Source organism: Trichomycterus rosablanca, chromosome 18, assembly GCF_030014385.1.
Source record: "Trichomycterus rosablanca isolate fTriRos1 chromosome 18, fTriRos1.hap1, whole genome shotgun sequence".
In the NCBI taxonomy this organism is placed as follows: Eukaryota; Metazoa; Chordata; class Actinopteri; order Siluriformes; family Trichomycteridae; genus Trichomycterus; species Trichomycterus rosablanca.
The window spans coordinates 18,977,697-18,989,805 of record NC_086005.1 but is presented as its reverse complement, the minus strand read 5'-3'; the positions used below and the strand labels follow the sequence as shown (position 1 = coordinate 18,989,805).

The 12,109-nt window shown below is 42.0% G+C and overlaps 1 protein-coding gene across 3 annotated transcripts in view; it reads left to right on the top strand.

The window, feature by feature from the left end:
* pi4kaa (phosphatidylinositol 4-kinase, catalytic, alpha a) overlaps positions 1-12,109 on the top strand; it is a 91,949-nt gene that overhangs the window by 18,623 nt on the left and 61,217 nt on the right. For all 3 annotated transcript variants that reach the window (XR_010015219.1, XM_063013669.1, XM_063013667.1), the window contains exons 9-16: positions 107-172; positions 247-343; positions 4,268-4,459; positions 7,077-7,177; positions 7,559-7,688; positions 7,776-7,905; positions 9,179-9,274; positions 10,635-10,818. Coding sequence is in view for 2 of the 3 variants with exons in the window: in XM_063013669.1 (XP_062869739.1) it covers positions 107-172; positions 247-343; positions 4,268-4,459; positions 7,077-7,177; positions 7,559-7,688; positions 7,776-7,905; positions 9,179-9,274; positions 10,635-10,818 (996 nt within the window). In the remaining variant the exon portion in view is untranslated. The remainder of the gene's footprint in view (positions 1-106; positions 173-246; positions 344-4,267; positions 4,460-7,076; positions 7,178-7,558; positions 7,689-7,775; positions 7,906-9,178; positions 9,275-10,634; positions 10,819-12,109) is intronic.

The following is a 12,109-nucleotide window of genomic DNA, read 5'->3' as shown; positions in this document are numbered from 1 at the left end:
CGTTGTTTACATCTTTTTGGAAATTGCTGCAGGCGTCTTTAGTAACCCGATAACCAAATTATCAGAAAATTGTAAAATAGTCATGCTTCTCTTTCTGTGTGAACAGGTCGAGCAGTTTGTCGCTGAGACGTTTTTGAAGAAGTTGGATCAAACCATGTTGGATGTTTTGGAAGTAATGTGTCCAGTCATTTTTACTAATCATGAATTCATCTTGGATCACTCTCTGATGTGTGCTGTCTATTACAGGGCAATCCAGGTCTTAATCTCTTCTACAAAACCTTCAGTGACCCTCTGTATGTGGCCATATTTAAAATGTTGAGAGACACTATGTACTATACGAAAGGTAAGAACAAATTAATTAATTAATTACACACAAGTGTAGGCATAGAAGTAGGGATATTGTACAGTATATTATACATGGGCTTTGGAGGTACACTTGATGTCCAGAAGTATGTGCACATTTGCCCATAAGTGTACTGTAGATCCAATTCCAAATCTATAGGCATCATACATGTTGAGAGAGAAGGCCTGGCACACCAAACTTGCCGACCATGTCTTTATGGACCTTGTTTTTTGCACAAGTCTCAGTCATGCTGCAACAGAGAAGGGCTAAACTGCTGCTACAAATTTAAAAGCTCATATTTTTTATTTTATTTAACGAATTTTCACCTGTTAGCAGTGGGAGTGGTTGTTACTTGGTTTTTCTTACTTACAGTGCCTTGCAAAAGTATTCAGCCCCCTTGAACTTTTCAACCTTTTGCCACATTTCAGGCTTTAAACATAAAGATATGAAATTGTAATTTTTTGTGAAGAATCAATAACAAGTGCGACACAATTGTGAAGTGGAACGAAATTTATTGGATATTTTAAACTTTTTTTAGAAATAAAAACCTGAAAAGTGGGGCGTGCAATATTATTCAGCCCCTTTACTTTCAGTGCAGCAAACTCACTCCAGAAGTTCAGTGAGGATCTCTGAATGATCCAATGTTGACCTAAATGACTGATGGTGATGAATAGAATCCACCTGTGTGTAATCAAGTCTCCGTATAAATGCACCTGCTCTGTGATAGTCTCAGAGTTCTGTTTAAAGCGCAGAGAGCATCATGAAGACCAAGGAACACACCAGGCAGGTCCGAGATACTGTTGTGGAGAAGTTTAAAGCCGAATTTGGATACAAAAAGATTTCCCAAGCTTTAAACATCTCAAGGAGCACTGTGCAAGCGATCATATTGAAATGAAGGGAGTATCAGACCACTGCAAATCTACCAAGACCCGGCCGTCCCTCTAAACTTTCAGCTCAAACAAGGAGAAGACTGATCAGAGATGCAGCCAAGAGGCCCATGATCACTCTGAATGAACTGCAGAGATCTACAGCTGAGGTGGGAGAATCTGTCCATAGGACAACAATCAGTCGTACACTGCACAAATCTGGCCTTTATGGAAGAGTGGCAAGAAGAAAGCCATTTCTCAAAGATATCTATAAAAAGTCACCTGGGAGACACACCAAGCATGTGGAAGAAGGTGCTCTGGTCAGATGAAACCAAAATCGAACTTTTTGGCCACAATGCAAAACGTTATGTTTGGCATAAAAGCAACACAGCTCATCACCCTGATCACACCATCTCCACTGTCAAACATGGTGGTGGCAGCATCATGGTTTGGGCCTGCTTTTCTTCAGCAGGGAAGATGGTTAAAATTGATGGGAAGATGGATGGAGCCAAATACAGGACCATTCTGGAAGAAAACCTGTTGCAGTCTGCAAAAGACCTGCGACTGGGACGGTGATTTATCTTCCAACAAGACAATGATCCAAAACATAAAGCAAAATCTACAATGGAATGGTTCACAAATAAACTTATCCAGGTGTTAAAATGGCCAAGTCAAAGTCCAGACCTGAATCCCATCGAGAATCTGTGGAAAGAGCTGAAAACTGCTGTTCACAAACGCTCTCCATCCAACCTCACTGAGCTCGAACTGTTTTGCAAGAAAGAATGGGCAAAAATTTCAGTATCTCGATGTGCAAAACTGATAGAGACATACCCCAAGCGACTTGCAGCTGTAATCGCAGCAAAAGGTGGCGCTACAAAGTATTAACGCAAGGGGGCTGAATAATATTGCACGCCCCACTTTTCAGTTTTTTATTTCTAAAAAAAGTTTAAAATATTCAATAAATTTCGTTCCACTTCACGATTGTGTCCCACTTGTTGTTGATTCTTCACAAAAAATTACAATTTCATATCTTTATGTTTAAAGCCTGAAATGTGGCAAAAGGTTGAAAAGTTCAAGGGGGCTGAATACTTTTGCAAGGCACTGTATATTCAATATTCAGAAAGTGTACAATTTACAGTATCTCACAAAAGTGAGTACACCCCTTACATTTTTGGAAATATTTTATTATATCTTTCCATGGGACAACACTATAGAAATGAAACTTGGATATAACTAAGAGTAGTCAGTGTACAGCTTGTATAGCAGTGTATATTTACTGTTTTCTGAAAATAACTCAACACACAACCATTAATGTCTAAATAGCTGGCAACATAAGTGAGTACACCCCACAGTGAACATGTCCAAATTGTGCCCAAATGTGTCGTTGTCCCTCCCTGGCATCATGTGTCAAGGTTCCAGGTGTGAATGGGGAGCAGGGCTGTTACATTTGGTGTTTTGGGTACAATTCTCTCATACTGGCCTCTGGATATTCAACATGGCACCTCATGGCAAAGAACTCTCTGAGGATGTGAGAAATAGAATTGTTGCTCTCCCAAAGATGGCCTGGGCTATAAGAAGATTGCTAACATCCTGAAACTGAACTACAGCACGGTGGCCAAGGTCATACAGCGGTTTTCCAGGACAGGTTCCACTCGGAACAGGCTTCGCCAAGGGTCGACCAAAGAAGTTGAGTCCACGTGTTCAGCGTCATATCCAGAGGTTGGCTTTAACAAATAGACACGAGTGCTGCCAGCATTGCTGCAGAGGTTGAAGACGTGGGAGGTCAGCCTGTCAGTGCTCAGACCATACGCCGCACACTGCATCAACTCGGTCTGCATGGTCGTCATCCCAGAAGGAAGCTGACGCACAAGAAAGCCCGCAAACAGTTTGCTGAAAACAAGCAGTCCAAGAACATGGATTACTGGAATGCCCTGTGGTCTGACAATACCAAGATAAACTTGTTTGGCTCAGATGGTGTTCAGCATGTGTGGTGGCGCCCTGGTGAGGAGTACCAAGACAACTGTATCTTGCCTACAGTCAAGCATGGTGATGGTAGCATCATGGTCTTGGGCTGCATGAGTGCTGCCGGCACTGGGGAGCTGCGGTTCATTGAGGGAAACATGAATTCCAACATGTACTGTGACATTCTGAAACAGAGAATTCTGAAACTGGGCCGCATGGCAGTTTTCCAACAGGATAACGACCCCAAACACAACCTCCAAGATGACAACTGCCTTGCTGAGGAAGCTGAAGGTAAAGGTGATGGACTAAACCCAAACTGAGCGATCGGGGAAGACGGGCCTTGGTCAGGGAGGTGAGCAGGAACTCGAGGGTCACTCTGAGAGAGCTCCAGCATATCCCTGTGGAGATGGGAGAACCTATCAGAAGATCAACCATCCAGGCAGCACTCCACAAATCATGCCTTTATGGTAGAGTGGCCAGACAGAAGCCACTCCTTAGTAAAAGGTACATAAAAGCCTGCTTGGGGTTTGCTAAAAGGCACTTTTTGGCCTGAATACCAAGCATCACTTCTGGAGGAAACCAGGCACCGCTCATTACCTGGCTAATGCCATCCTGACAGTGAAGCATGGTGGTGGCAGTTTTTCAGCAGCAGGTTGGGGGTGGATAGAGGTTAAGATGAATTCACATAATCGTAATTATTGGTGATTGTCTGTAGCTGTTTGAGGCAAAAAAGAACTCAATCTATTATATAATGAGTCTGTAACGTAATAAAATGTGGAGAAGGTGAAAGGGGTGTCCAGACTTTCTGGCTTGACTGTATGTGGACCAAAAAAAGTATAGGTAATTAAGTGTAGATTGATGGTAAAAATGGCGATTATATCAGTATATTCAATGTCAATATTGTACACACAAAGTCATGTCCAAAGAAATAATTCCTAAATATACTCTAGGTAATGTTACACAACTATTAAGAGTAAAACAGTTGGCCACACACAGTGTGTTATTAACCCATGTTAAAGGAACTACTTTAATATTATAGTGAAGTTTTTGTTCAGCACTTTATTACACCAAACAATTAAACCTTTTTTCCATGCAGATCTGCAGACGTCTTTTGTTAAGGAGGTCCACGACTTTGTGCTGGAACAGTTCAGCAGTAGCCAGTCAGAGCTGCAGCGCATCCTGCATGATGTGGAGTGTCTGCACAGCGAGCTGAACCCACTGAAACTGCGTTGCCAGGCTAATGCTGCCTGTGTGGACCTTATGGTGTGGGCCGTCACAGAGGAACAGGGTAAATACAGCTTATTCTTGACAGTGATACCGTATGAGGTTATTGATAGAATTGATGGCCTTTTACAATGGATTGTAACATTTCACATGCTTGCACACATTAAGTTTGGCCCAGTTTTCACTAAAATGCCTAAATTTGCCCAAATTGCATACACAATATTGATTTTATACACCTCTTTGCAAATGGTGTGGCTTGAAGAACTAAACTCAATACTTGAAAGGAGTGTTAACATACCTTTGGCTATATAATAAATTTACTTGACCCCCCCCATCCTTATCTCCCAATATTAATATTTAATTCCTGATTGTGAATCCACTGCTGCTTGCACAACACATAAAAGTGATTAGAGAGATTCTGATCATCACAAAGCCCCTTCAACACATGTCCAACCTGTGTCCACTTCTTTTCACCTCCCAGTGTTGGGTTTCCACACAGAGCCAAAATAATGTATCAAGACCCACTCTATGCTCCATGTGACTTCCAATCCCCATACTTCCCCACGGGCTTCTGGACCAGTCCAGTAGGGAGTTTGAACACTCTAAAGTGGTGTGCTATACCAATGTGCCACCCAGTCGTTATGGTGTGTACTATCAGTCTGTCTAGGTACTAAAATACATTGTAATATACATATATACTGTATATACTAATCAGCCATAACATTAAAACCACCTCCTTGTTTCTACACTCACTGTCCATTTTATCGATTACTGACTGTAGTCCATCTGTTTCTCTGCATGTTTTGTTACCTGTTCTTCAATGGTCAGGACTCTCCACAGGATCACCACAGAGCAGGTATTATTTAGGTGGTGGATCATTCTCAGCACTGCAGTGACACTGACATGGTGGTGGTGTGTTAGGGTGTGTTGTGCTGATATGAGGATCAGACACAGCAGCGCTGCTGGAGCTTTTAAATACCGTGTCCACTAGGGCTGTCGCGCTAACCGCAATTTTGAAATATCGCGGTATAGACCAGCCAACCGCAGGGCATGCCAAGCAACCGCAACACCGCGGTGTTCACGTTTTTTCTTTCTTTCTTCTCTTTTTTTTATTTTTATTTTGTTGCAGGGTCCATCTTGTTTTACGCTTACATTCGGGCGTAATAAATGTTAAATGAATTCATAATGAAAATGAGCTAAGAGCGACATTTTCCCGCAACCTGTTCGCATGCGTTGCTGCTGAGTGTCAGGCTTTGTGTTTTAAAATGTAAACAATCGCAACAGGAATTATAGGCAAGTTTATTAATGACCAAATTGAGTTCACACTCAATAAATACTTGTAATTTAGACTATATTCAAACAGCCTTGGTGAACTAAAACACTTAATGACGGTTAATATGGCATTGCAGCCTGCAAATATTCTCTTGCTGGTCTTGCTGGAATGATTTAAATGTATTTTTTCGTTGAATAAAAATGTATTGAAACGAATAATAACTTGAAATGTAGTATATATTGTTATGTTAATTATACCTACTAAATAGATAGTTTGTCGCATTGTAAAGTCGCATGCAGGTACAGTACACGTGTATTAGTGTAACGAGCCCCATCAGAGAGAGTTTTAGTACCGAGGGAAACATCCCTACCCCACTCAGATTCTCTCTAAACCACATCAGATGAACGTGTTGGTTCTTCTAGCGCGCATGATAACGCAGGTTTTTTTAACATATTTTGATTAGATGTGCATTTAAAATATTTAGCCTAAACACTTTTTTTTCGTTTCACAGTGCATATCTAGCCTAGGAGCTAAATTTAAACCTTTTTTTAATAGAGAAAAGACGCGCATCCCTGCTCTGTTCTGTATTTAACATTAAACACGCATTTCATTGGTCTTAAAGCTGTCTCATCTTTGTCATTATAAAGCAATAATATACCGAATCATAGCCTAACAATAAAGCTTGTTTATATAGCTCTAAAATCCAGATTAATTAAGTAATTTTCAAAAAAAAATAAAATAAAAATGGCGATATAACCGCATACCGCGATATTGAGACAGGTTGAATATCGCAAGGGGAAATTCTTTCACCGCGACAGCCCTAGTGTCCACTCTATTAGACACTCCTACCTGGTTGGTCCACCTTGTAGATGTAAAGTCAGAGACGATCGCTCATCTATTGCTGCTGTTTGAATTGGTCATGTTTGAGACCTTCATCAGTGGTCATAGGACGCTGCCCACAGGGCGCTGTTGGCTGAATGTTTTTGGTTGGTGGACTATTCTCAGTCCAGCAGTGACAGTGAGGGGTTAAAAAACTCCATCAGCGCTGCTGGGTCTTATCTACTCGTACCAGCACAACACACTAACACACCACCACCACCACCATGTCAGTGTCACTGCAGTGCTGAGAATCATCCACCGCCTAAATAATACCTGCTCTGTAGTGGTCCTGGGAGAGTCCTGACCATTGAAAAACAGCATGAAAGGGGGCTAACAAAGCATGCAGAGAAACAGATGGACTACAGTCATTAATTGTAGAACTACGAACTTCACTATGGTAAGTGAAGCTGATAAAATGGACAATGTGTGTAGAAACAAGGAGGTGGTTTTAATGTTATGCCTGATTGGTGTATATGTGTATTTTTTTTTGGAAAACAGTACAACTTCAGTTGAATAACATTTTAAATAGGTGCGGAGAATCTTTGCACCAAGCTGTCTGAGAAGCTGCAGTCCAAGACGTCCAGTAAGATCATCATTGCTCACATGCCGCTGCTCATCTGCTGCCTGCAGGTTAGTACTAATTTGTAAATGCATACAGACTTTAACCACTAGTACAGGCTCTCCACAGTCACAGTTGGCAGTGTCTTAGGGAGGAAAGGCAGGTAGGGGAATTGCCCTAATTCTGCTGCAACATTGACTCATATTGTCTGATCAATACACCTGCAGGAGTGGTGAAAGAGTACTTCAATCTAGTGTGTTTCCTTCTTTCATGTAATGTAGTAGGGATGATAATGATTAGGACTGCCACTGACATCTATTTTGATTAATCAATTAATTGATTAGTCAACTCTACATTCACAAAGGGAGATTGGACCTGTGTTTTTCCCTAAACACATCTAATAGTACCACTGATAGGCATGTAATAAATGTGCTAAAACTTTATGGTTTCAGGGTCTTGGTAGGCTGTGTGAGCGTTTTCCAGTGGTGGCCCACTCAGTCACCATGTCACTGAGAGACTTCCTGGTGGTGCCCTCGCCTGTTCTGGTCAAGCTCTACAAATACCATAGCCAGTATGCCAGTGGTAAGCATCACTATCTCTGCTCTGACAATAGTGGCTGCAAGTTTGACTTTAAGATTAACTCTATCCCCCCTCTCCCCCACCAAAAAGGAACCGGAGATATAAAGATTCATGTGACCAATGAGCATTCTCAGTCTACCTTCAGTGCTCTTGCCAGTAAGAAAAGTCAGCCGTCCATGTATGAACAGCTCAGAGACATCTCCATAGACAACATCTGCAGGTAAGCAGCTTTTGGCGAAAGGTACTGTATCTTTGTGGATAGCATGGATACTACAGTCTGCCTAATGGCTATACACTGATCAGCCATAACATTAAAACCACCTCCTTGTTTCTACACTCACTGTTCATTTTATCAGCTCCACTTATCATAAAGAAGCACTTTGTAGTTCTACAATTACTGACTGTAGTCCATCTATTCCTCTACATACTTTGTTAGCCCCCTTTTATGCTGTTCTTCAATGGTCAGGACCCTCACAGGACCCCCACAGAGCAGGTATTATTTAGGTGGTGGATCATTGTCAGCACTGCAGTGACACTGACATGGTGGTGGTGTGTTAGTGTGTGTTGTGCTGGTATGAGTGGATCAGACACAGCAGTGCTGCTGGAGTTTTTTAAATACCGTGTCCACTCACTGTCCACTCAATTAGACACTACTACCTAGTTGGTCCACCTTGTAGATGTAAAGTCAGAGACGATCGCTCATCTATTGCTGCTGTTTGAGTTGGTCATCTTCAAGACCTTTATCAGTGGTCATAGGACACTGCCCACGGGACGCTGTTGGCTGGATATATTTGGTTGGTGGACTATTCTTAGTCCAGCAGTGACAGTGAGGTGTTTAAAAACTCCAGCAGCATTACTGTGTCTGATCCAGTCATACCAGCACAACACACACTAGCACACCACCACCATGTCTGTTTCACTGCAGTGCTGAGAATGGTCCAGCACCCAAATAATACCTACTTTGTATTGGTCCTGGGAGAGTCCTGACTATTGAAGAACAGCATGAAAGGAGGCTAACAAAGCATGTAGAGAAACAGATGGACTACAGTCTGTAATTGTAGAACTACAAAGTGCTTCTATATGGTAAGTGGAGCTGATAAAATGGACAGTGAGTGTAGAAACAAGGAGGTGGTTTTAATGTTATGCCTTATATGGCGGTGTACATGTATACATGGCACATGATAAGACTCGGACACACATTGGCTGTCCTTGATGAGATCAGGGGTTGTGCAAATAAATACCAGTGGATTCACAGTCGGAATTGGAATAGACTGGATTGGGTAGTAAAGGAATCCAAAATCCAGAACAAAAAATAGAAGCCTTTTTAAAGATTTTGGAGTGTATTTATAGAAATTTGTACCCAGTAAATAAAAATAAATTGTGACTGGAGTTGCTCCCCACCAGACCTGTCAAACGAGTCATGCACGATCTCACTTTGTCATTAATCAATGTCATCACATAAATGTTCTTTCTCATATCTTCTGATCACCTAGGTGCCTGAAAGCTGGTCTCACTATGGACTCTGTAATAGTGGAGGCGTTCCTTGCCAGTCTCTCCAACCGTCTCTACATCTCACAGGAAAACGACAAGTACGTCATATTATACAACAGTTAGTTACGACCTTACAATCTGATTGGTTGAGAAGCGTTCTAACCGTGCTGATATTTGTGATAACAGCACGGCCTTTTCACACCACAACTGTATTACTCCGCTGACGCGTTGCCAGTAACGACAAGCTTCATGCACACAAACGTGCACGCAGACGACACAGCCTTTTTTCCTGATCGCGTTTTAAATCCGTTATTTGATACACAATCTAGCGCACTAGTGCACTGTGAAGGGAACATAAATCAATTGTCTAATATACTGTCTAGTGCACCATGTAGTGAACATGAATGCGTTATCTGATATACAATCTAGTGCACTGTGTAGGGAACATAACCAATTGTCTAATTCACTATCTAGTGCACTATGTAGGGAACATGAATCCGTGATCTGATACACAATCTAGTGCACTATGTAGAGAACATTAATGTGTTTGTAATGCGAACAGTTAGCTTAATAGCCCAGTTAGCAGCTCCTAAAAGTTCTGTTATCACCCATATCCTTTGGTGTGTGCAAGAGGTTTTTTTATTTCTTTTTTTTCCCTTCGGAGGTTCTTGCCTTCTTCCCTGAAATGAGTTTTTGCAACTTGGGATGTCTGCTTTGTAGTGTTAAACTTTATATTCATTGTGGAACTACTTTTTGGCGGAAGGTATTGTCAATATTAAAGCATATTTAATATGAAATTCAGGGCTTTAATTTATTTTCTTTATTTATTTTGTAAAAACTGTTGTATAAAAGCAATAGAACATTTGAGGTCGTGTGTTATCGCGAATAACATCACGGCTGTGATGATCTACTCGCCTTCGGCTCGTGCCTGCGACCAGATCACAGCCGTGATGTTATTCGCGATAACACGCTCCCTCTCGTGTTCTATTGCTTAAGTGTCTGGTGCTTAGACTGTAAGATCTAGTGAATATGTTCAGATTCTAAAAAGCCGGGGGTTTATGAAAACATTCAGTTTGTACAACCAAAGTGAGCCAAAACATTAGGACCACCCACTTAAGATGCATGCTTGTGTAGCCCCATAGACAGAAGGATTTGATGCACTGTGTGTTGAGACACATTCTCCGGATCACCAGTACTGAAGTGATCTGCAATTCGAGCAACATCAGCTCTTATTGGTCCATGACTTGGCCCTTATCAAAGTCACACAGGTCTTTATGCTGCCCATATTTGCTTCATTTAACAAGTGTATTACAAGCAGCAACCATCAGCCCAACATGAAATATCCCTGACTGTGACACACACAACTGTTATGAAATATTCATTGCCATGCACGATGGGTGGTCCTAATTTGGTCATAACCTTCTTTAAATAACATTTTTAATATGTCTTCTTTTTTAGGGATGCTCACCTTATTCCAGACCATACCATTCGGGCACTGGGGCACATCGCAGTTGCTCTAAGGGATACACCAAAGGTCATGGAACCCATTCTGCAGATTCTACAGCAGAAGTTCTGCCAGCCACCCTCACAGCTTGATGTCCTAATCATTGACCAGCTGGGTTGCATGATCATCACTGGAAATGTGAGTTTTTATTGCACATTAATACATTAATACGATTAATAAGATTTTGGGAATTAGGAGATAACAACCAGTGTGTAGAGGTACATGAGTATGGCCAAAGGTTTGTGGACACCCAATATAAATATATCTTTATGCTGCAATTAGGGCTGGGCGGTATGATGGTACATACCGTATGGATTTTTCAAATACCACCATACCGTACAGTATAGCCTTTATATACAGTCACGCTGAAATGTCTGCACACCCCTTTCACCTTCTCCACGTTTTATTACATTACAGACTCATTCTATATTAGATCGAGTTCATTTTTGTCACAAAATTCTACACAAAATAGCCCACAATGACAAAGTGAAAGCAGGTTTTTAGACATTTGTGCTAATTTATTAAAAATCAAAATGTGTGCACACCCTTTGATATGACACCCAAAAGTGAGCTGAGGTGCATTTAGTTTTCACTGATACTGCTTGAGATGTTTCTACAATTTAATTGGAGTCCACCTGTGGTAAATTCAATTGATTGGACATGATTGGGGATTGCCAACACCTGCCTATATAAGGTCCCACAGTTGACAGTGCATATCAGAGCAAACTCCAAGCCATGGGGTCAAAGGAATTATCTGCAGACCTCAGAAACAGGATTGTGTCAAGGCATAGATCTTGAGAAGGGTACAGAAAAATTGCTGCAGCTTTACAGGTCCCAAAGAGCACAGTGGCCTCCATCATTCGTAAATGGAAGAAGTTTGGAACCATCAAAAATCCTCCTAGACCTGGCCGCCCGGCCAAACTGAGCGATCGAGGAAGACGGGCCTTGGCTAGGGAGGTGAGCAGGAACCTGAGGGTCACTCTGACAGAGCTCCAGCGTATCCTTGTGGAGATGGGAGAACCTATCAGAAGATCAACCATCCAGGCAGCACTCCACCAATCGCGCCTTTATGGTAAAGTGGCCAGACTGCACATGACAGCCCGCTTGAAATTTGCCAAAAGGCACCTAGAGGACTCTCAAACCATGAGATACAATATTCTCTGGTCTGATGAAACCAAAATTGAACTTTTTGGCCTGAATACCAAGCGTCACGTCTGGAGGAAACCAGACCTGGCTAATGCCATCCCTACAGTGAAGCATGGCGGTGGCAGCATCATGATGTGGGGATGTTTTTCAGCAGCTTGACAGGGGCGACTAGTCCTGATAGAGGGAAACATGAATGCAGCTAAGTACACCGAGATCCTTGAAGAAAACCTGCTCCAGAGCGCTCTGGACCTCAGACTGGAGTGAAGGTTTACCTTCCAACATG